The 25,869-nt window shown below is 45.7% G+C and overlaps 1 protein-coding gene across 1 annotated transcript; it reads left to right on the forward strand.

Annotated features, from left to right (window-relative positions):
* Positions 1-17,313: 17,313 nt before the first annotated feature.
* metrn (meteorin, glial cell differentiation regulator) lies at positions 17,314-24,952 on the forward strand. The gene is made up of 4 exons (XM_056297483.1): positions 17,314-17,585; positions 18,534-18,970; positions 20,613-20,672; positions 22,794-24,952. Exons 1-4 carry the CDS (start codon positions 17,488-17,490, stop codon positions 23,105-23,107), a joined length of 909 nt encoding a protein of 302 aa, XP_056153458.1. The 5' UTR covers positions 17,314-17,487; the 3' UTR covers positions 23,108-24,952.
* The last annotated feature ends 917 nt before the right edge of the window (positions 24,953-25,869 follow it).

Here is a 25,869-nt window from a genome sequence, read left to right on the forward strand (position 1 = left end):
AAGGGATCTCAGCTGCAAATGGGCCTCAAACTTCATTCTTGGCTGTGTTTGTGTGTCTGTGCTGATTCCACTTCAGGCGATTTGTAAAGTGGTAAAGTGATATAAAGTATTTCTTTTTACCAAAACCCACAAAACAAAACCTGCTGTGGAATCCGACTGCCTCCTTACAATGCCGTGAAAACGGCTGGATTGAACTCCAGCCATTTTTTCCCCCCCCAGTTGAATGAGGAAGGCTTGGTGATCCTATTTTCAGACGGCCGTCCGCTTTTTTTTTCTTCACAGTGCGTGTTATCTCATGTGTAAAGTATGTCATCTCAGGGACGTCTTGTCTCTATCTTTGTTTTCCTACGCCTGCCGTCCAAATTTCCATCACAAATATCTCACCCCGACTGACCCGTTGTTTTCTCTCCATGAAGAGCCTGATTAGGCTGCATAGATGTGCAGATAGGCCCGAAAGCCTTAAGTCAGGGATGTGTGTGTGTGTGTGTGTGTATGTGTGTGTGTGTGTGTGTGCGCGCGTGTGTGTCTGAGTGAGTCCGGAATGTGCATGGAATTCAAGACTGAGCTCTTCCATTCTCTTATTATTCAGCAAGCGGCCTCTCTTCTCCTCTTCCTCTCTCTCTTCTCCACTCCTCTACAGAGAGACGTCGTTCACAGACAAGAGACAAGTCATTCAGTCTGAGGACAAGTCACCAGTTTAGTCTCTCTCTCTCTCTCTCTCTCTCGCTCCTCTTCCTCCTGTCCTCCTCCTCCTCTCTTTCATTCCTGCTGTCGGCCTCCTCTGTAAAAGGCAACCTCGGGGTCAGAGAGAGAGAAAAGCCAAATAAGCCTGTGGAGCTGTGAGATAAATATTTATGGATCCTGGTATGCTCTTATGAATCCCTCACTTCCTCAAAATGGGAAAACAGAAGCTGTCCAACGCTCGGGGTGCTAACAAAGACACCGCCAGCTCTCCCACAACATTTCCCTCATGTTCTCTCTCTTCGGTCACCGCTTCCTGTCCACACATTCAGCCAGGCCTTGACGGTTTTACAAAATATTCACTTCTGTTATTTCAATTTCCATCTTACTCTCTTCCTCATACCTTTCTATACATTTAGTTTAGTTGCGCAATTAAAAGAAACACATCAGTTCATTTACAGTAATGGAGAATAAGTCCAGGAAGAAGGAAGTCTCAAGGACTTATTTGAAGTTTTCCCCAAGGGGTGACAAAATTACAATCAATCAATCTATCTATCTATCTATCTATCTATCTAGCTATCTATCGATCTAATTGCTAATTGCTTAAGGCCAGGCCAAATGTCCAAGATGCACCATGCAAGTAACTTTGGGTGGTAGTCCAACATCCAATATGCCCTCTACGGTGGCATGACCATCAATGTAAAACTCATGTCATAAGTATGGTTTACATTAGGGGAACACAGTAGTGCTAATAATGTCAGACTAGTAATGCCTTATTTAACATAACAAGTACAAAGTTGCTATTGTGCCCCCCTTAATGAATTATATAGCCTGCATTGAAACCCACTCCAGAGCCACTTCCATCTTGCAGCAGTCGTAGGTGACTTTCCACCACTCTGAAGACTATGAATAGTCTCTTTGAGAGAAGGTTTGAAACAGCCTGTGCCTGTGAAATGTAGGCCTACTCAGTGATGCATAGGCCTACATGTGTGAAATGCAGTATGCCGACACATAGCTAAGGCACAGGCAGATATAATAAAAAACATAGTAGTGGAAATATCTGACAGTACTGAGGGTGATGTGTGCTTTGAAACTGCTCTTGAACTGCTCTTGACTTTTGCAGCTTTAAACTGAATCAAACATCTCACTTAAAACATAGGGTTTGTTTTTGTCATCAATTTCAATGTTTCTTTCACCAGATGTCAATCATTGTATGCAATCATCACAACTACAGCTGCACATCCACTTGAAAACCAAAGATTAGTGGCAATAAACCCATTTACTAGGACAATTTACCCACCACTGTGTGTGTATGTGTTACCCTAGCTATTCCCAGCCAAAGCTAGTCTCTTCTTGCTAAACATACACCACATCCCACAATCCATTCCACACAGCTTGTCATCATGACTCATATAATCATCACAGAAAGAAAGCCACTTTATTTTGTCATGGTACAGATTATTATGAAATGTGTTCTCTGCATTGGGCAGCTGCAGCACCCGGGGACCAACTCCAGTTCTTCTTTCCACTGCCTTGCTCAGGGGCACAGGCAGGAGTATTAACCCTAACATGCGTGTCTTTTTGATGGTGGGAGGAAACTGAAGCACCTGGAGGAAACCCACACAGACACGGGAGTACATGCAAACTCCACACAGAAAGGACCTGGGAGGGCCTTAGGTTCGAACCCAGGACCTTCTTGCTGTGAGGCAGCAGTGCTAACCACTGGGCCAGCATGCCGGTCATTGACTTGAAGCATCTCACTGTCAGAAAAGAGCTGAATAAATCCTTCCCGTTTTTGGTGTGTGGCAAGGTATTGGGCATACGAGTTGGTGTGCCAAACGGTTTGAAAATCGGTGCTAAATTGAGAGAGAAGGAGGTGTATCCAGTGAAAATGGGCTTTTAACACGGAAGGGCTGACCAAAACAAACACACGGACTAAATCCTCGTCTCATAATTACAATTTCGTGTTTGCGATGAAACTTAACTTTACATTCAGTTTGTTCTGAAGCCATGAGAAGCCAAAGAAAAAGTTTTTTCTTTATTGTTTTGTCCTGTCTTCATCCCACCTGCGGCGTTACATTCAAATACACCTGCCGACATCTGCGCATCCAGCCTTACACCATCAACGAACCCTGAGGGATCGGTGATATGATACCCCTGTAGAGAGAGGTGTAGGGGGTGGATAGGTTTGTGGGGCAACTAGTGAGATAAAAAGAGAGAGAAGATGGGCGAGCGGGGGAGACAACTAATTTTGGCGGTCCCCTCAAGGGCTTCCCCCGACAAAGGCGCCTCATTTACAGCAGACATATACGAATTTAAAAGGCAGGTTCAACTGATGAGTGGAGGGGGGGACACTGAAATGCAGGTGCTGAGAGACCAAAGAGAAGGAGACTATCAGGACACCGCTCTCTCTCTCTGTTTCTCTCTCTGTCCGTCTGTCTCTGTTTCTCTCTCTGTCTGTCTGTCTCGCTCGCTCTCTCTTTCTCTCCATCTCTCGCTCGCTCTCTCTTCAAATGAACTGGTTCAAAAGGGGCCGGAGACTTAAGGTCAGGTCACCGAGGAGTCTGAATGGGCCCGCTGAAAGACCGAGTGGGATAAAGAACTCTCCAGATTTGGATTCGGTGTGTAATTATGGACACACCAGGTCCCCATTCAGAGCCCCAATTACTGTCATTGTGGGACTGAAATATGAAGACTCGGCTGGTTTGTTTGGCAAATATGCACCCAGGTACCCAGAAAAAATGAAAAAGCCCCAGACAACGACGACTACCCAGCAGATTATCTTCTCCAGTAGAAACGCCAATTTACCAAAGTCACAGCGGTGACAACTCAAACCCTAACCGCATCCTTTTCATTACCAGAACCAGAACCTGTTTCATCCGTACCAGGACATGACGTATTGTTTACCATGACACTCGGCTATAATGTGGTTTTTAAAAACTATGTAAATACATGAATATCTACATGAGCGCGTAAAAAAAGCACATGTTAATTGAAACACAGAAGTCACATCCAGAGTGCAAATCGAATCTTTTCACGTAGTATCCGCTTCCGGTGTGGGAAGATGGCGGCGCGAACTCGTATTTGCGGCGGGCTCACCCAGTGCCGACTACGCAGTGTCTTTGTCCACGTCTAAGTTTGTGTTTTTGTGTGCAGTTTTATTTTTGTTTGCCGATTTTTTTGTTTGTTTTTTGTTTAATGGCTGGGAGAGCTGGCGTTGGATCGGCTGAGAGAACTTACAGCCCTTTCTGGAGCTGTACGGCCCTGCCCGGAGCTGTACGGCCCTGCCCGGCTGGAGCTTTGCCTGCGGAGGAAACACCGAGGCGGTCTGGTGGCGGCCTCGCTTAGCGTCGACTGTGCAGTGTTCTTGTCTTGGATCGGCTGAGGGAGCCTGGTCTGCTGCGTCTGGTGGGCCCGGGAACCACGGCCCTTGCCCGGAGCTGCGCCCGAGGAGGAAACACCGAGGGCGGTCTAGCAGGACGCGGAAGTGGGGCAGGCTAAGCTAACTGTTAGCCCATGCAGACCGACAGGTCCGACAGTCATCCTGGCTGGCGTTCGTTCTCTGGACTGGACCTTTTTGGACTGTGTTGTCAACTGTTTCTGTTTTTTTGCTTTGTCCTCTCTGTTTTTTGCATGCTTTTGGTGTTATTGTTTTTGGGAAATTTTGGTTGTCTGTTTTCGTCTTTTGTGTCGCACTGCTGTGGGCTGGGAGAAACGAAATTTCATTTCGTTGTGTGCGCAAGTACATGTAAGAAATGACAGTAGATTGTTCCTGATTTCAAATTGTCCTTCTAAGAAAGGAGGTCTTAGCGAGAGACACCAAATGTATCGTCTATCTATGTGATCATGTGATCACCCTCACAGGGTTAAACACAATCTCATCAGCCCCACTGGAGTGCTGTGATAGTTTGAGTGGGGGTGGGTAGGGGGGCAGAGGGGTGGGGTGTGTGGGGGGGTAACACTTGAATAATCATGCTCCTCCGTCTTGGGGAGAACAGGGAGGGTTTTGTGTGTGTGTGTGTGTGTGTGTGTGTGTGTGTGTGTGTAGGAGGGGGTCGTTACACTGGCATGTGTCTATTGTTTGAGCAGACAATGGTGTGTGTGGGGGGGTTTAAAGTTTAAAGTCTCCCCGTGAGTGTGTGTGTGTGTGGGTGTGTATGTATATGTGTGTGTGCGCGGACGGGCTAATTATGCTCAGTGAATCTGAGGATGACCTCTGTGAAAGGCAGTTTCTCTTGAAACAGAAAAAAAAGAGGAGTCAACATTGCAGCACTCTGCTTGGGAGGTGGGGTGTGTGTGTGTGTGTATGTGTGTGTGTGTGTGTGTGTGTGTGTGTGTGTGTAGGGGGGGTGTTTGGTTAGAAGAACATGACTGACCATGCTTGCAGTTTTCATTGGGGTGCATTTAAATGACAGAGTTGGCCAAGTGTGTGCGTTGTTACCAGAGTTTATAAGTGAAATTCAGATTCACTTGTGTGACATCTGCAACAGTAGAATTAACATCAGATCATTTCCCGCCAAAATTACACGTGACCTGTAGGAAGGGGAAGCAATGGCCTGATAATGTTACCTGGGTTATATAGAGCATTCTGAGAAATAACACTTGGAAAAGTGTGACAAAAGTAACAACTAGAAATCATAATTTCCCTATCAAGGCCTTTTTAACAATGCCAGGATGAATCCAGAGAAATGTGACATTGCTGTTTCCATGGCAAAAGCTGGTAGAACGTTTTCCCATCAGTCTGAAAAGTTTGCCATCTACATTGAAACACAGGAAGAATGGAAAACACAGTGAAGTCCCTTCTACTGGGCATGTGCAGGCCACGCTGAGTATGCGACAATCAAACATCTGTGTTTTTGAACGGCTCCGTTTTCCGAGGTCAAAAACATCGGAGAAAAATAGATTCACTTTCAAACTCAACCACTGTTACTGTGGATGTACTCTTGGAAGACATTTTTTCTGTTTCACACAATTTTGCGATGGGTTCTCAGTCAAACAAGTTAGACAGAATAAGTGTGTGTGAGTGTGTGTGTTTGTGTGTGGTTTTTGTCCTGTCGTCTAACTGCACAACTTTGCAATGGCGAGGCAAGAATTTACTAGAAAACCGGCCTTCAGAAACGATATTAAATGTCTTGTTGTCTGTCTCTGGCTGACCAGGATGACCGGGGTTTTACCACCAGGACCCCCAGACTCAACGCAGACTGAGTGAAGATGAGTAGAGTCAATATTACATACTAAAGTCAAATCTACTCTATACTAAAATCACCTCTGAAGTGCTGGATCAACCACAACGCACGCCATGGTCACTTACCCAAGAACTGAAATAAACACATTTGCTTCTTTTTGTTGAATGTTTTGGACTCAGAATTAAAAGGTAGTGATGCAAAAGTTAGTCACTAAGATAAAGCTTTGAATGTTTACTGGGCTAGCAGCTAGCCTAGCTGCTAATTCAGCATGTTGCTATGGTTACACAGCATAGCATGTTGCTATGGTTATGTAGCAATTTCATGATCAGCATATGGCTTTGGAACAGTGATTAAACCTTAGCTGAACTACGTGTGTGTTATAGGGTGTTAACGCACACCGTCCAGCCAATCAGAGACCAGTATTCTCAGTGACTATGGAATAAGTGGGATAATCCAATCCAAGGTGTGTTTAAGGATTGTAATACATGATGCAGAGGCAAAAAACTGCCCAACTGCCACCTTGGAGTGGATTACCCGTTTATACCATGGTCACTTACCAAAGAATTAAAATAAAGACGTTCCCTCATTTTTTTTGTTGAAATTTTTTTGGAATTAAAAGGTTATGAAGCGAAAGTTAGCTGCTAAGCTAAAGCTTTGAATGTTTACTGGGCTAGCCACTGACTCAACGTGTGGCTATGGTTACATACCAATTTTGTGGCCAGTGAATGAATTTATAACAGTGATTAAACTTTAGCGGAACTACGTGTGAATTATACAGTTTTAACGTTGATTGGCTGATCTGATTGGCTGGAAGGTGTGCTTCCAGCCAATCAGAGACCAGTATTCTCTGTGACCATGGTATAAAACTTCTGAAATTGATTTTTGTTCATTTAATATTTTGTTCTGTACTGTTATTCTCTTTTAGCTGTCTTTGATTTAATTCACTTTTGCAAATGTGTTACGTTACTAGATTGTTATGGCACTTGTGAAAACTTTGCCTTTAAAACGTGCTTGACAAGAAGTTTATTTTAATCGTTACTGCTTTTCTCGCATGTTGCGGCTGCATTCTGATCCAGATTTTGTAGAATTTTGGACCACTTGTATCTGGTTTGACGATCCAGTGTGATGTGAACCACATCTGAAGGGGTTAGTGCGTCTGGGTCTGTCACTAGATGTGTCCTAGCATGATAAGATGATTAAGGTGTAATTCTCATCACCACTGGGCATTGAAAACTGAGTATTTTGTTGAAATTGCATCGACGTGTTATAACTTGAAACCGAAATTCGCCAGTCAGTTGCAAGTTTTTCAGCAGCTAATGTGTTTTGGGTGTCTGACACATCCACCAAAATGGCAAGTGCCTATATTGAGCGCCAACATTATACATGTGCCTTGACCGTCCAACGCAAAGCAACCCTTTTGTATTCACGTCCATTGTATCTCAACAAGGGCATTCAGATGTGGGCTCGGGGGAGGATAACATCTGTCTTTTCTATGGACATATGTAAAACACTACACCTATTGTCAGTTTTGGAGGGACCATGCTTCTTGTTACGTTTTCCCTCCAAATTGACTGAGCCAATTAGAGGCAGGACGGGGGGAAGGGAGCCAGCGGAGAGACAGACAGGGGATCACCTCTGTCTGACCCAGGCCGGGCCCCGCCAACACAGGGCTATCAATCCCCTGCAGGACCACAGCCTTGCAGGGAGACCGCTGCACCAGCAATGACAATATGCTCAACCGGGCTTAATGATGGCTGGGTCGGGGAGATGTGGTCGATTCAGCTAATTAGACCCATGATCATGCAGTGGAAAAAGTGTGTGTTTGTGTCTGTGTGTGTGTGTGGGTGGGTGGGTGTGTGGGTGGGTGGAGGGGCTGTATTATAGATTGTAAAAGACCAAAGTGTTTTTCCCTCCAAAAACACACAAGAAACAACCCCCCCGCCACACACACACACACACACACACACACACACACACATGCACACACAGAACCCACACATAACACAGACAACAGACACACAAACACATATATAACACAACACCAACACACATGTGAAAATACACACATGGATCGTACATCATGCACACACACACACACACACACACACACACACATACAAACATGTCATCACATACCAAACACATACATGGCACAGACATATTGCACAATACAAACACACATACATACACAAATACCACACACTGAACACACATATAACACACACTCAACAAATACACACAGACACATACACACAAACATTCATCTCATATTAAAGAAACACATACAGGTACATCGCACAACAGAAACACACATACAACAAATACACACACATAGACACACAAACACACACACTCACATCGATCTTACATCTCACACACACACACACACACACACACACACACACACACACACACACACACACACACACACTCTGTGTGCAGGTCTGTAGGACTGTGAGTATCCACCAATGTTCCCGTCACCCGTCAGAGTCCAAGAGGAGAATTGCGTAAACTGGAAACTTCCAGTTCCTGTGTTCCTTGTGTAAACCGGCCAATAAAAGCGGAACCCATCTATTTCTTCTTCTCTAATTTCCCTTTTCACTCCTCTACTGTCTCCATCTCACAAACAAGCTCAATCCTCAAACGTCAACAGAGCCCATTGAAAATCCTCCACAGTGACGCCTCGATGCGAGCAACCACTTACAAAGCACCTGTTGTGTGTGTGTGTGTGTGTGTGTGTGTGTGTGTGTGTGTGTGTACCTTGGGTGCCTTTGAACAAGAGGAATGCCAGTATCAACACAGAGCCTGCTGGGGTCTGGATCCACCTGTTGACGCAGTGTTTTTAAAGTCCATTTCTCCTCAATGATCCCCTCATCATCTCCTCACCCTGAGATAAGGCGCAGAGCAGCGGGGTGTCTGCAGAACCTGTAAGGGGCAAAAGACAGGGTTTTTTATAACGGTCCAGATTTCCGCAAATAACTTGACAACTAAAGTTAAAATAAGCATTTCTGGTCTCTAAGTCAGCTGTCGACGTGTTAGAAGTGTTGTTTCTTGGTGAGGTTTTCTCTACTCATGCACTTTATATTCTCCTTAAAGAGTTCCTCATTTGTTTTATTCATCTATTTATGGTCATCGCGATTCACTAATTTATTCTATTTAGATATTTTATTCATTATGTTTATCATTACTTTATCTATTTAATTTTATTTATTATTATTTTTGTTTAATTAATTCATTTTATTTAATCTATTTTATTTTATTTCTATTTCTCTTTTATTGGTATCAAAAGGCTCTAGAGATAATTTGCAGCTTAACCCAATCCAACTGCACACGCTATCGGTATCCATGTTATCCGGTCAAATTTATCACCCCTGGATTTCAGCAGAAAATTCTGAAAGCAAAAGTGATGCTCAGATATCGACCCGGAGGTTCAGAGGTTTTTCATCTGTCTTTTAAAAACTGCAAAAAAGGCGGACGTCTCCTTGGGACGCCCGCAGCCACTTCCCACCATTCCTCCCATTAGAGCGCCCAGCTGTGACCTCTGACCTTTCAGACAGTAATTAAATTGAATTATATTTGAAGCTGTTGAATGCTAGCGAAGAGGGTTATCCTTGTGTACAGCTGTGGGTTGAGAGAGAGAGAGAGGGAGGGAGAGAGGGTCTACTTCAGACTGTTTAAGGAGGTCTAAGAAGTAACAGGATGTGAGATAAACCTACATGGTGAAGACACAAAAAACAACTTGTATTAGAAATAGAAGAAAGACAGACAGACAGATAGACAAAGAGAAAAAGAAAGGTTATCTCAAAACACACACACACACACACTGCCCAAACTACTACAGATCAGTCATGTGCAGCTTGGATGAGGGGGGCCGTCCAGTTTGTCCGTTGGGACCGTAGCAGTGCATGCTGGGAGCGTGTTGAATGTATCGTTTCATGAGAGAGATGGTCGAGATTTCAGCAGATGGGGACCGATGGAAGCATGCGGGCGAGAGGAGACTGTTGTGACAGAAGAGCTAAGTGATCCATTACATGTTTATGAGGCATTACAGGGCGTTCTCAGGGAAGCTCTGCGGCTCTCCAGCTGCGTTTGCTATCAGGCTTCTCCCACTCTGTTTATCTGGTTTAGGACCCACTTCAACTCTGTGGACTCCCACCGGGCTGTGGGCTGTAGACTAACACACACACACACACACACACACACACACACAGAGAAATATATAGAAATGTACATCAACACATGCTGAAACAGAAACACACGCATACACACATACACAACCACGCACACACACAAACAGACACTTGCAGAAATACACACGAACATATGCAGACCAAAATACACTCATTGAGATGATAAATGAAGAAATTTACTCCAACACCCACACCCCCACACAGAAGACGTGGTCCTGAGAAAGTGCAGTGACAGAGGGGGTGTCAGTTTTCGCATAAGGGTCCTACAAGGTAAACATCAGTACCGGTTTCTCCGGGCTCCTGAAATTGGCTCTTCCCACAGTCTGCAGCCTGTCCATGGCCGCCTCCCGGCTGGGAGAGCAACCCCGGAGAACCCTCCCCCGGACAGATCAGGTGGGAACGCCACAGCTTGTCTGATCACACTGACTCATCACAACACGGGCGCAGCGGTGCATCATGGGAAATCAGGAGGTTTCGGCAACCGGCTGTAGATCCGGTCATAGATCTGTGCAGACGATGTGTGGTTAACACACACAGATCACAATCTCTGAGCTGTCCCTTTTCAGTAAAGGAGCGTTTATTCATTCGTATATAAGTCTTGCTTTTCGCCTGTTTACATCAAACATTTCAGTATGTCTAGTTTTATGATATCTTCCGTTAGCCATTTCGGCTACTGAAATAATTCAGTTTCCCCGAAAAAAGGTCAGTTAGTAGGTTTACATAAACCCCGACACCCTAGCAGCAACAACTTAGTGGTAGTGTTTGTAATGCTCAGGTATGTATGTATATGGATCATTTACATAACTGCTATTAGCCATTATAGCAGCTATCAGCAATGGTACAATGGTTATGACGGACATAATAACCTGCTCTTCTGAAATGTCCTGCTCTTTGTGGCCTCAACATTTCTTTGCCCAATTTTTACACGACACGGAAGAGAATTCCGTGGATGTTGCCGCTGTTGCACAACAATCGACCCTCTGGGCACAAATAAAAACCTACTTGACTTACCTGATTTTAACGTTACCCTAATATTGATAAACAGATGGACGCGTTTATATGACCATTTTTAAAGTCGCAATTAGCATCTGGCTGACTCCATAACCGACCACCGGAAGGAACAGGCGACCAATCGCTGTTCGGGTGGGCGGGACTCCGTGACTGACTCCAAAATGGAGTCGAGCGGCAAATTCGTTTTAAGTAACCAAAACTCAGGAGTGGCCAACATGTCGGTTGGGGACGTGAGCAATGGAAAAGTCTCCCGGCAAAAACCCCCCCAAAAATCAAATAAGACTGGGTTAAACCCCAGTATTTGGCTGGATCGCAACTAAATTTATCAAACGGCTGTTTTTGCGTGACTACGTTTAAAAAGCGACTGTTTTGACATCGGTTCCGTGAACGGCTGATGACGTAATAGAAAACTTCGCGCGGATTCATTTTTGAAAGAGCAACGGCCAATGGGGAAACTCCGACTTGGCCGTCCGACCAATGGGGAAACTCCGACTTGGCCGTCCGACCAATGGGGAAACTCCATCGCTCAGTCACGGCCTGGCTTCGCTGTTGCAGTCCAGCCAACAAAATGGATGTTTGTCGGCTTTGAGATTGTCATCATGACGACAAGAAGAGGAAGTATAATTCACTCAATCATCCATCCATGCATCCATCCATTATCTTAACCGCTTATCCTGCTCTCAGGGTCATGGGGAAGCTGGAGCCTATTCCACCAGTCATTGGGCGGCAGGCGGGGAGACACCCTGGACAGGCCGCCAGGTCATCACAGGGCCCACACACATACACACCCATTCATTCATAGGGACAATTTGGCAGAGGTGGAAAAACCCGGTCCAGAAAGTAAAAACCCTAACCATCCATGTATTAAACCAGCTAATTTGGGAAACTAGTCAGTGCAATCTGATGGTTTAGTACATGGGTGGAGTTAAGACACAGTTAGGGTTTTTACTTTCTGGACCAGGTTTTTCCACTTCTGCAATTTGGTATGGCCAATTCACCTGACCTACATGTCTTTGGACTGTGGGAGGAAACCGGAGCCCCTGGGGGAAACCCACACAGACACAGGGAGAACATGCAAACTCCACACAGAGGACGACCCAGGATGACCCACCAAGGTTGGACTACCTCGGGGCTCAAACCCAGGACCTTCTTGCTGTGAGGCGACCGCGAATTCATTTAATCATAAACCAGCAATATGCTTTACATTTGGAAGAACTGGGCCCATCAGAGCTAGTGAGGCGCTACCCCTTTGCTGACTCCCTACAGACAAAGGTCCATAGTTAAAAATCAAGGCTTTCACTGTAGGTAGTTGGCAGACAGGAAGGGGTATCGTGATATGAAACTGTTTAAGACATATTCTTTTCACATCTTTGACATCGCTGATAGCATGAGTCAAACGTGCCTTGAGGAGAGTGCGATCAAATCCGTAGATATCAATTAGTTATTAGCTATCATAGTTATGAATGTTGGAGTGTTGCTAGGGGGACGTTGAAATCTGTAACACAAGGAGTTTGGAGGTGAAAGGGCCGATATGTCCAAACAGATTTGGTCAGCACCAGTCAGACAGAGCACTGTAGGAGTTTCTCGCATTTGTTAGGCTAGAACGATGATCTTATTGTTCGTCTGCGTGCAAATTTAATTAAAAATGTCAATCTAGTTTAATTTGATCTAATCTAATCTAATCCACAGATTATGGGGTTTCAGTTTCAAGGCCGCTGGGAGAGACGTGGTGGGCAGAAGCCTCAGATCTCATTACGGCGAGGATTGATGTTGCTGAGCTGCGGGACAAACACAGCAACGTCAGATCAGCGGGATTAGCACCGAGGCGCCATGGGAAGCCAGCGAGAAGGCCGGGGAGCCAGTTTCCCGCTCATCTCTGTCCATCGAAAGGCCTCTTCTCAGCTGGAAAGCACAGAGGGGTAAAAATTAATCTCTGTGTTCGTTCGCCCTGTTTTACTTCTCTCTGTATTATTTTCTTCAGAATGACAGAGAGGACAGGTACATCACAAACCCTGGGGAAAAAGTTCTCAAACTGCATGTTGGTCTAGTCTGTTAAGGTTGTGGTTTGTGTGTGTGTGTGTGTGTGTGTGTGTGTGTGTGTGTGTGTGTGTGTGTGTGTGTGTGTGTGTGTGTGTGTGTGTGTGTGTGTGGTGGGATGGACAGAGAGAGAGAAAAGTGAGAGAGAATGTCAGAGAGCTAGAGAGCCCGAGAGCTTCAACACTTGCTAGTTTCTGTAAATAAGCAACCCTACACTATCAATACCGCCTCACTGCATCTGTAAAACACACACACACAGAAACAAACACAGGACAGCGATACTGTATACCAAACAAACACCCCGTTCTAACACAACCGTGTAAACTCTGATAGACAGCAGCGGTGTTTGAGGACAGTGCATCGGCGGGCCTGTGAGAACGCCGGAGGAACGGCGGGAAATCTGGTTCACCGGTCAGGCGATGAGGACAGGCAAGCAGCCGCTCATTACAATCAATGACAGCATTGTTCTGAGTCCAGAACCCGGCGGACCTGCTCTGACGGTTCACACACTCGGGTGGACCTTGAACAGGAAAGATCACGTGACCACCTGAGCACTCTCGGTCCAGTTATTGATTAGTAGCACAATACAAAATGTTCCCCGTGCAATGTTCTCAAGGATAAATTCTTCACACTGTGAACACTGTATAAGAAAGAGCCACTATTTCACATTTCCGTGCTAGAGTGAACTGGGCTTAATGCAAAGAGTATAGTGTAAGTGTATAAGGAGTAGTGTAGTGTCACCTGTCTATGGATGATGCCTTGTGGCAGCATTCTTTAACTTTGAGGGGCCATGCTAATATTTTCAAAGAAACTATACAGATTTAATGATGAATCACAGGAGTTGTGTCAATTTTGTGTATTATTTTCTAAATTTGTCTGGATGAACAGGAGGACAGTGCAGCGTTTGGCTTCAGTGCTGCGTCCTCTCATGTGGAGTTATTGGTGCTTTCACTCAAATCCTAAAAGGAGTATGGCGGGGGGGGGGGGACAACCGTTGCAAATTTTTCTTTTTGTCCTCCGATACCAATCCTGTGGCACGTTCTTCAGCTCTGTTTTTAATCCCTAACTTGCTTTTATAAAGTCAGCCGCATAACACTTCTTACTTTATTTTTCCATGCATGGGTATAACTCATTTAGAAATGTCTATCTTATCTCCTTATTATCTTCTTATTTCATATTATCTTATTTCATATATGACCTCTGTGTTGCAGCACTTTGCTGCAATCTGGCTTTGTGTTTGAAGAGTTTGCTTGATTTGACCTGATAGATCACCAAATACTGTGAACCTAAGAGATGCAGCACCTGCATTTCCACTAAAATGTCCCAGCATTAGTAACTGGTTGGCTCATTTGAAATAAACAAACTGGCTCAATTGAGTTCCAGACGGCCTGATTTGAAGGTCAGACTATATATATATACATATATACATATACACACACACACACATATATATATATGAGCCTGGTGGTGTGCATGTGAGAACATGAATCCAGTCTTCTCTGGTAGGATCTATTGTCTGCAAGAGTGGCAAGCTGCAGGTTCAGACTTTTTTTTCGCCTGACCCCAAAATGGAGGAACAAATTCCTGGCCTCCATCAGAGCGAATGACTAATTTACTTCTTTCCAGAAAAGTCTACAAATGTTCCTCTTCCAGGTCTACCGTCATCCTTAAATGGGCTCTAGTGACTCTTCATAGCTAAACTGAATCATCTACTCTTGATGTCGGCTATTGCAACTGTGCCATGACTTACTTAAAAACCATTCTTATAGTATCTACTGTGTCCTTCTTCTACTTGCACTGGACATGTTATGCTGTAATGATAATGATATATCTGTGCTACAAGTCCAGTAGTATTAATACTACTACTTCATATAGCACTACTTCTTCTAGATAATTACTATGTTACAAATGTACTAATGCTACTGCTACTTCATAGAGGGCTACTTGCAACAGTCTCCAGAAAACACAACCTGTTGAGCCGGCAAAACATGGTCACACTTCCAGATCTTTGTCTCGTTTATGAAATACTGCATCACTTGCCCCCAACCCCCACCGCCTGGCATCTTCATCACGCAGCTTTCACATTTGACTCGATACAGCGGAGCCACAGTACGAAGGGGCTGTCAGACACCATTTACACATTCAGCAAATCCACATTCTCAGTTAGAGCACCCCAGGAGTGGAACAGTTCACTGGGCGCCATCAGAAACTTCAACACATAAACACGTAGCACCGCTTCTTCACTGCACAGTTAAAATCATGACTCATCAGCAATCAACAACGCTTTCAGTAAATCACCCACAGCCCCCGTCCTGGTTTACTGTTGCTTGTTTGTTTGTTGTATACAGTTAGCACATGTCGTCTCTACATCTTTGTTATCCATTGTTTCTTCTCTTTTAGTACCGTTTGTCCATAAATGTCTTATCTGTGATGTTTTGTTTTGGGGTTGTTTTTCTTTTTTTATTGAAAGTGATTTATCTTATCTATACTCAAAAAAAATATTCAACCCATAAGTTAAAGCTTATGTATTTCAGTTACATGTCAATTTTCCATCCCATTTGATCACATAGCTCCAATGTACAATATGACAAGTCATATTGTACATTGGAGCTATGTGATCAAATGGGATGGAAAATTGACATGTAACTGAAATACGAGGGCTTTAATTTATGGGCTTAAATATTTTTTTGAGTGTCCCTACCCAGGGACTGCGGATGAAACTTGCCTTCCTGGCTAATTCTGGCACATTCACAGCAGCGTTTTTAATGTGTGTCGTCCCTGCCAAATAAACTAAGAGAGGAAAGGATGAAACTATTGTGACGTGGGTCAAATAATGGACTTCTCAGCAAACCTTTCAGAGTTAACAAGCAAGCTTTTAATGACCGTAAGCCAAGCTAGTCATAACAGACACGGGCGAATTCGCTACACTATGATAGGACCGCTACTTCGCAGCTGGACTGCTGCTACCACGTCATGCAGTTCTGTGACGGGATGACGAGTGTGAGGCGCTCGACACGATGCCCGCCGGTATCGCTCCTAAAGCCATCCGCCAAGTGAACGAATCAGTATCGGCGCACACCGACGCGCGCGCGCGCGCCTTAGGTAAACGCGGGTCGTGTTCGCGTTGCCCACAGAAAGCTTGGTCTCTTAATGTATGCATTTATGTTGGACACGGTGGCCCTCCTGCCTGGCTCCCTCCTCCGAAGGCGTCTCTTTGAAACGCCCTGCGGAGAACAATGAAGCAGCTGGATTTCTGCACATGTGCCTTTGAGCGGCCCTGAAGCCCTGTCATAACTCGATCTGCCTCCATCGCGCGCGCGCGCACACGCACCACGCATACCTCTGCTGGAAGAGGTTAGGTGTGTGTGTGTGTGTGTGTGTGTGTGTGCGTGTGTGTGTGTGGGAGGGGGTCAGTGTATAGGGGAGATGGATGGTGGTGCCCACACAAAAGAATATTTGATTTGCTTCTAAAAACCGCCACATGAAAGAGAAGCCCAGCAGGGGAAAAGAGCAGAGGGCAAAAAAAAAAAAAAGAAAAAAGGAGGGGGCGACTCTTCATCACCAACGCCATTACCGCCACCACCACCATCGTCATCATATATTTTTGCGTGGCTGTGAATGTTGAAGCGTGTTAATGTAATTGGGGTATGTATATATGAGGCTCAGGAGAAGGTAATTCATATTCCATGTCTTTTGGGGGGTCAGTTGGAGGTGTCCTTATTTGTCTCGCCTGTTCCTCCGAACGGCACCCCCCCCACGCACACACACACACACACACAGATTTTAGCAAACTGATGAACTGTCGTCTGCATTCTACAAAAGAATGTGTTTTGATCTCAGAAAGCAAATGTGAAATAGTACCCACACAAGCCATGAAAACCTATTCAAATTCAGCCCCGAGTTCAGTAAATATATCTTATCTTGTTGGGGCAGAAACGGTCCGTCAACGCACCCATTGGCTGACTAATTGTCATTAACAATGCAGGCATTTCTGACACAATGGTAAGTTGCCCTATCTCCACCATCTCTTTATCTCTGCATACTGATGGACTATTCTTCTTGCCACGGGCAATGGGACACAGACCCCTCCCTCTCTGTCGTGTGATTGGTCCAAAGTTTCGCCTCCCGGGCTCTGATTGGTCCATTAAAGTTTTGATGCGAGCGAATAAGTTGAGAAGCCTCGGTTCGTTTTCCCCACTACAGACTCGAGTCTGCAGTTCGGAGGGGAGTCGGTAGAATAGGGGAGCTAAACTATGGAGATTATCGAGAAAAGCTTAGTACTCGTTTTATAAAAGACTTTAGTTTGCAAAGAGTTAGGATAACACGCATCTGGAATAAAATTTCGCTCCCGTTTTTTCCCCCCCTTTCGTCTACTGTCGAAAATGGAATTTTGGATTTACAAGTTGGGAATCTTCTTCCTTGCCATTTTTGACGTCGTTTTCTCAAACTATTCGGAGGACCAGTGCAGCTGGCGAGGCAGGCAAGTACTTTGTGTATGCATATAACGAGGCAATGAGCCTTATAAGATGCATGCATTTCAGGATTTATTCCATGCATTTTATCAAGAGGTGGAGAAATTGTCTGTCTGTTAGTGAGTTGGGGACTTTTCCCTCTGTGCAACTCTTTAATTGTATTTTGGTGGCAGTCAAAAGGACAACGCACATTTGAATGAAACAAGTTCGGACACGTTGTTAGGATGTAGTTAAAACATGTCATGTTCCCTGCTGCTAACTCGCTTTGGGGCTGGCTGCAGGAGAAAGCATGGGCAAGTCGAGGGAGACATAAGGTGTAAGGATTAAAATATGTTATTTAAACAAAGAGAAAAGACATAATTTAGATGTTTTAGACTGTTGTTGTATTGAATTCATCTCGATGTTGGTGATCTTCAACTAAAGTTTTAACTATAGTAGACTTATATTCTTCGTGACATTGGCTCTAGTGATGCTGTGCAGTTCTCCTGTCTGCCGCTAGGCGGCGCTTCTTTCTGAGCACGTCTGACTTCTCTTCATCATGAATGTCCTTTTAATCCTTTTGCGTCTTCTTAAGAGTCGTTTCTGGTTCCTTATACGTTGATCCAGGAATCTTTTTGATGGTGTTAAGTGTCACTTCTTAGAATCCCACATCTAAAACCAACCCAAAGAACCAGACATCCTGTCATGGCCGCTTCAATCCCCCCCCAAATTTTTGAGTTTCCCACTTGGTGGTTTGTGGGTGGCTCCGATTTCCAAGCCAGACTGGGATGAGAACAGTTTCAGGGTTTGAAGTTCAAAGTTTTGAAAACAAGACTTTACTTAACCTTGACCCCTTCTCTTCTCTTACTCCCCCTCTCTCATTCATCTCTCTCTCTCTCTCTCTCTCTGTCTCTCTCTCTCTCTCTCCCTGTCTCTCTCTCTATGTGTCTCTGTCTCTCTCTCTCACCCTCCTACAGTGGGTTGTCCCAGCAGCAGGGCAGTGTGGAACAGATTTCCCTCCACTGTTCAGAGGGGACCCTGGACTGGTTGTATCCCAAAGGGGCCCTGCGTCTCACCCTGTCCCCCCGCCTACCCTCTGCCGCTGTGGGGCCGGCGGGCGGCAGCAGCTCAGGCCTCATCACCGCCTGCGTCAAGCCCGCAGAGGAGTTCCACGGAGCCCAGCTGTACCTGGAGAGAGATGGGGTCCTGGAGCTCTTGGTAGGAGACCGCCTGGCATCCTCCCCGCCGCCGAGAGTCCGCTGCTTCAGCCGCCTTCCCGGGGAGAGGGTGGCCCTCTTCCTCCAGGCTACGCCCCACCAGGACATCAGCCGGCGCATCGCTTCCTTCCGCTATGAGCTGAGAGGTGATTGGACGGCACGGCTGTCACTCGACTCTAACCCAATCAGCAGTGAGGGTGAGTTTACGGAGGCGGGCAGAGGCTATAGGGGGTTGATGTGGGGTCATATTTTGACAATCGTAAATTTCTCCATCCTCTTTTCTTTCCATTCTATTCAAATGGTTGCATGGAAAAACAGACGTTTTTGCTAAATTATCACCACAACAATGACTCCGTTGATTCAGTTTCCTTGCAAGGAACATTGAGTCATATTGTATTGTATTCCAGAAAATCCCCCTCTCAAAGTGACTCATAACTCCTAACAGGCCTCTTCTGTGGTTTTGGACCACTGGTGCTGTGCAGGGTCCAGTGGGGGAAGGCTGCCACAGAGACTGAGAGAGAGAGAGAGAGAGGGAGGGAGAGAGAGAGGGAGAGGGTCCACTGGTTTAGATGTGGGTCCACTGGTTTAGATGTGTAGGAAGCTGGACTGAAGGGCATTGGAGGGTTGGAGGGGGTTACAAAAGGCTGGTATGGGGGGGGGGGTTCTCCAGAGTTCAGAGCCCTTTTCATTGGGGGCCGCATGAGCATTCTGGGATTACTGTGGTCGCCTAGACGACACAGAGGCCTCTTCCCAGCTGAGATGCTCTCCTTCTTTGTTGAACTGCCGCTCTGTGGGAGTACAACCCCACCACCACCACCACCACCACCACCTCTCTCTCTCTCCCTCACACACACACACACAGACACACACACACACACACACGGAAAAGCACACACTTGCAAACTGATTAGACGTGGATTGGTGGGAGGTGTGTGTGTGTGTGGGGGGGGGGGGGTAGAGAGGAAAGAATCCCATTAATCAAGAAAGTTTTCTTTTCTCCTCGGGGAGAGAGTGGAGCTGGAGGGGGGGGGTTTCCAAGGAGAGCAGAACTTTAAAAGATGCCAGGAAGTTTTTTTTTTTCCTCTCCTGTTCTCCAAGATTCAGTCAATTCACTCAACGGTGTTGGTTTCTTTCTTCTCTCGTCGCCATCTGTGGATTCCCTTTCAGGAATCTCAGGAAGGGCACTCTGTTTTTTTTTTTAATTTTTGTCCTCCCTCTCTCCCTTCTCCTCAGATTCTTTAGTTTTCTTTATTTATTTTTTTCCTCCTGCGAGGGGTCCGAGCTCTAAACAGCTGCGGGCGAGGTTGCTGGGCCGCGGTGGGGAAGGAAGTACCTTCTGAAAAGTCTAAGAAGAATTTAGGCCCCTTGTAACTTTGAAGTCCCCCTCCCCCTCTGCCGCGGCCCCCGTCCAGCGGGCTTTGATGAGGTGTGACTGCGGACGCCCTCGTGGCGGTTTAGCTAGCTGAGGGGAAGTTTCAGTATGCCCTTAAACCGTCTGGGCTTGGCAGAGCCTCGCACCTTCAACCCCCCTCCCCCCCTCCCCTATACATAAAAGTAACAGCTGGCTGTAAGAGCGTGGCGGTCGTTCTCCCCCGTGCGTCTTTACACGCCGTTTTTAGCCCCGACCATTCACGTCTCACGACTCCTTCACATTTGATCCCAGGCCGGTACTCCTGAGGTTTTATCTGGAAGTGAGGTCCCTCGTGTCTAAGGGTTTATTTAGTGTGATGGGATACAGGCATCTTATTGCAAAGGTTGTGGTGTTGTGTGGCTCATCAACTGACTCTGCCCTCCCTCTCTCTCTCTCTCTCTCTCTCTCTCCCCCCCCCCCCCATCCAGATGCCTGCAGACCCTGCAATAACACGGAGATCCTGATGGCAGTTTGTACCAGTGACTTTGGTGGGTTCATGTTTCACAGCCCCTCTGAAATCACAGACAGACAGACAGACAGACAGACAGACAGTCAGACAGGTTGATTAATTGCCCTCGGGGGAGATATTTTTTCTCTCTCCGGTGTTTGTTACGCAGACCGCAGCAGATATAGGAAAACTGAAATGCAGGGTTTGACGTAGATACACCCGCCTGGTTGTCCCCAATAACTTTCACAAAGAAACAGCACAGAATTGTACAGCCATACAAAACTAACAAGCACACAATCCCACAATCCCACCAACCAACCCCGTCTCATCATTTGTGTCCAATCGGCTTGAAGTCAGAGAGCTCCGGGTCTAAGATTTAAGATTCTCCCTCCAAAAACCTATTAATATATGCCAAGGTCAGAGGTTAAAGAGCATTTCTTTTGTCACCTGTTCTCTCACTACTCCCCCCCCCTTCCAGAAGGCCCTGTAGTGGACTAATCCCACCCCCCCACCCGCCCGACAGAAAAGAGCAGTGGTTTAATCCTTAAGAGTCTGATTGAGCTGTAAGAGGAATGACTGGCAGCCCAAAGGACAACTTAAGTCAGAGGCCTTTTGAACCTCCTCAGCTCCTGTTTTTGCTTTCACCATAAACTGATGACTAGGGCTGCCAATCAGCAGGAACCTACCAATGTGATATTACAACATTTTAGTGCTGGTAGGCTATGTATTGCAATTTTTCTAATATCGTGATATTAAAGATACCGCAATTCAATATTTCGGTTTCCCAAGACTCATTCCCCTCTTACCCATCAGGGCCCCAGACTAACTTTTTCATGTAGCTGCACCATCACATAATTTAGGTGCACCCACAATTTTTCCCTGTGCAGCAATACTATATTTAAGCGTTACCTTTTTTGTCAGTTCCCGTACATATTGGTAATTTCTTAACACAGTACCGGGGACAGGGGAGACAGGTGGAACGGTTTTCCTCCGCCGATGTCGGGTCTGGGCTGGGTCTTTCAGGGCCAGGGACTGGTGTAATGAGCACTGCAGCATAATCAATAGTTCTCTTCATGTTAAATTACCGGTATGTTTTAAGGTTGTGATGTCATTTGAGGAGGCGCACAGGGTGCGATCTCACACATACACGTATGCTTTATTTCCCACCCGCATTCAGCGAAGACCCACCCTACTCTGCCTCTGATTGGCTAGTATTCGTTGCCTTCGTTATTTAGATTGGTTAGGTTTAGGCATTAGGGGGGAGACGGTTAGGGTAAGACTATCAAGGTCAGAGCCAATCGGAGGCAGAGCAGGATGCAGTAGGATTTCTTCGCATAATGCGGGTGGGGGGTTGGCTTTCACCTGCTGGCGAGCACTGAAGGAGAGGATGGAGATGATTCAGATTCAGACAACTTTATTTATCCCAGAAGGGCAATTCAGATGAAGAGCGATGCGGAGTTGGCCTGTACACTGGGATGTGTTCTGGCAACTGTGGTCAGGGGGCGTGTCCTTCTGGTGACGTTGAGCCAGGGGGAGGGGCCAACTTTGAACGTCGTGTTCCCAAACTGACAATTCCTACTCATTCTACCTTTAAAAAAACCTTTCAAGAACAACAAAAATACATCTTGATAAATATCAATATTAGTCTCACTGCTCATTCTTAGAGGCAAAACAAGACTAGGTGAACAAATAAACAGTTTGATTCCGAAAAAAATTGTAAACTCTTGCTAAAAGTAGAACTGCTGAGCAGTCTTCTGTGTGTCTCTGAAATGGCACTGAAACTGTAAAGAAAAATGTGAATCGCCATCATTATACAGCATTCAGTGGTACCCACTCTATGTATGTGCTGTTGTTATTCACATTTTCCTATATCTGTTTTTATGTAGCCCACTGAAGGTAGTGGCAAACCAGAAAGTAAGGGTTGTAGTTTTCAAATTCAGATCGTCTGCCAGTGATGTCACTCTTCCGCACAATTTCAGCAGCATTTCAGAGACACATGGAGGACTGCTCAGTGTTATGGCTGCTTATGGAGTGATATTACAACATGTGTATATAGAGAGATAATGTTGGAAATCATGACTACTTCCCTCTAAGACCAAACACAACCATTTGAGTAAACAGAAACCACTTACTAACCATCATGTCCTCTTCTTCCCTCCAGTGGTCCGCGGCAACATCCGCTCAGTGGAGGAAGACGAGAACTTGCGCGCGGCGGTGATAAAGGTCAGCGCCACGCGGGTCTTCAGGCAGAAGTATGCCTTGTTCACCGGCACCAGCCGCCTGACCAGCCAGGGCGAGATCCGGACTCTGCTGCAGTGTGGCGTGAAGCCCGGGCCCGGGAGCTTCCTGTTCACCGGCCGGGTACACTTCGGCGAGGCCTGGCTGGGCTGCGCCCCCCGCTACAAGGACTTCCAGTGGGCCTACACCATGGCCAAGGAGGCCCAGCAGATCCCCTGTGAGCTGGCCGTGGACTGAACCGAGAAAACAACCCCAGTAGGTTTGCTGAACACCGCGCCCGAACCCACTCTCTGGACTTCCTCCATTTCCTGGAGAGGCAGTTCAGGAAGAACATATGTGGGACGTCTATGTGCGGTTCTGTCACAGCAGGTCCGTTGGAAGCGGTCTTCCCAAAGGAACCAAAAGAGAGAACTTGGATTTCCTGTGATGCTGTTCGCAGTGCAATATGCAGTCATCTGGTCCCTGAAGATGGACAGAGTTGGGACACGGTCAAAGTGAAGACTTCAAGCGTTTGACTTATTTTTCGTAAAGATGCCGTTTTGCTGATTCAGAACGTGTTTTTGAAAAAGCTTTCCACTCAAGGCGAATTCGTTAAAGCTGTTAATTCAGGACTGCTGGATGTCTGTCGCGTTGTTCAAACTCAGGAAAAACAAGAAAATGTTCTGTTCTGAAACTGTTGTCACTTAGCTGATATTTGAGTGTTCAGTCTCAAGGCCGGTGTCATTACCATCCAAGGCTTCAAAACGCCTGCCCACGTTTTCGTTCCACAGTGTTCTTGTTTAAAAGACTGTTTGACTTCCTATTCTTGGCAGTCGAGCTGATGTTTTCGGTAGCTAATTTTACTTACAGGAGCCATTCTCAGTGTTGCTATTCTTTTGGGAAATTGCAAAAAGGTCCCTATTGAAAGAATCTTTTTTTTAAAAAACAAAAATATTTGCACTGAAAAGGTAAAGGGAATGATTTGGAAAGTGTAATGCTGCAAGCACTGAAAGCCAAATAAAAAAAAAGCAACTATATGTAGCATAGAGGAGCAATTGGGAAGCTAATATATGCACAGATCGTACGAGAAGGAGGAGTGACGCTGGGCTAACTGAGCACGACCACACACTCACAGCTTAGCAGGCCAGTGCTGAAAGCACTTTGATAATAAAGCCGACTCTGAGATTCAGTTTCTACATATAGACACAGGGTAAGAGTGCTTCGGGGAAAACCCTGTATAAATATCACAGCAGGCCACAGTTCATGTAAAGTACATTGCCATCTTATGTGAAATCACTCGTTTCCTGTGTTTCATTTCTGTGGCTGTCACGTTACACAAGTTTTTTATATTTTGAGTGGTCTGAAGTTGGCGGCTCTGCTGCAGCAGTTTGGCCAAAGCAGTTTGACGTTTCTGTTGGTGGAGTTTTTCTTTCCGCTGATGTTGCCACAACTTAAGTCCTGTTGTTTCTTGTTTCCTTTTCTAAGATGATGACAAAAATGAATTTACAAAATTGACAAAGCTTTTTTTTTTTCTTTTGCGCTATGATTTTAAGCGAGACCCGTTCGTTGAATGTCTCCTTGTACAATAACCACTGCTGACAACAGCCCTTTTCCTTCACGTCCAGGGATATCACACCAAGCGCCCCAAAACTGGGACGGAGATGCAGGAAATTCAGAACCTCGTCTATACGTAAACGGGGCCAATGAAGAGGGCCCTCAGTGTTAACTGAAGCCAGCTTGTTAAGAGGAGGTGATAATACTGGACAGGGCTAGCTTGACAGAAGTCTACACACCTTTAAAACTGGTGCGTTAAACGATTTTTTGATATCTGATGTGCACTATCTCAACAAGGGGAGGAATTCAAACCAAATCACCACCACGATGTGCTGGAGAGGTGTGTTTTATATGCTGTGTACTGCCATTTCACTGTTTGTTTGTTGATGTGTTTTTTTTTGTGTGTTTGTGGTAACACCAATGTGAATGTAAATATGTAAATAAGAAATTTTAGCAACAACGACATAAAGTAAAACCTTATGAAGTGATTACACACTGTCTCAGTATTGTGGAATGTTTGTACTTTTATTAAAACTTGGAAGGATTTCATACGTCTACCCACTTTGTTTTCTTTCCTCTGAAAGACTTTCTCAAAATATCTCAAGCGATCAATCGAAGGCCTCGACACGTACGGTCTAGCCATGAATGACACATTTCATCACGATACCGTGCACCTTACAAATAAACTACTGGTCTAATGGCCGGGTTATAAACGGCCCCGGCATCTCACGTGTCCGAGCGGTTTAATCCACGCCGGGGTCGGCGGGTCCTCAGGTTTCCAACTATTCTGGACTTTCTTCTCAGACATAAGTCACATCAAGTACCCATGAGGCAGATCCCTGAGGGGAGGGGAGGGGGGGGGGCTCCAAACAAATGGCTGGCCTAAAAGGGCGCGAGGCCTTTGGGGAGGAGAGATTTAAGGAGAGCCCGGCACCCCCGAGGGCCAATGCAGAGAAAAGGGTGAGCGGAAAACAAAACGAGAGGAATGCCGTTGTCCTCTGCCTCCCGTTTCAGGACACAGGAAGCAATAAATTGTCATTAAGGCGAGCGGAGCGCCGGACTCGGCTGAGCGGAGACGTGCCTTTAGTTCGTGCATTCAGGACGTTTAGTTCAGTTAAGCTCAGTTTAGTTAAATTTCAGTAAAGTCTGTGCATTAAAATTTTGGTAAAATTTTGGTTTAGCTGGATTTTACATGGGTGAGCAAACGCCATTCAAGACCAGAATTCGGACGGAACGGAGGGGAAGTACAACAAAAGTTAATTTCAAAGTGAAAATCATCACAAAAAGATCTGATAAAACTACTAATTTGTGAAATTGAGGGTAAAAAACAAGACAAAGGGCTAAACTAATCTAACCTCATAGGGAACAAGCCACCAAGAAAAACAAAACATGAATCGAGTGGATCACAGAGTCTAAAAAGAACGAATCAAAATAAACATCATGCAGGAAGTGACGTCATGGAGGAA

The sequence above is a fragment of the Lampris incognitus genome, chromosome 17 (genome assembly GCF_029633865.1).
Source record: "Lampris incognitus isolate fLamInc1 chromosome 17, fLamInc1.hap2, whole genome shotgun sequence".
Taxonomy (NCBI): Eukaryota; Metazoa; Chordata; class Actinopteri; order Lampriformes; family Lampridae; genus Lampris; species Lampris incognitus.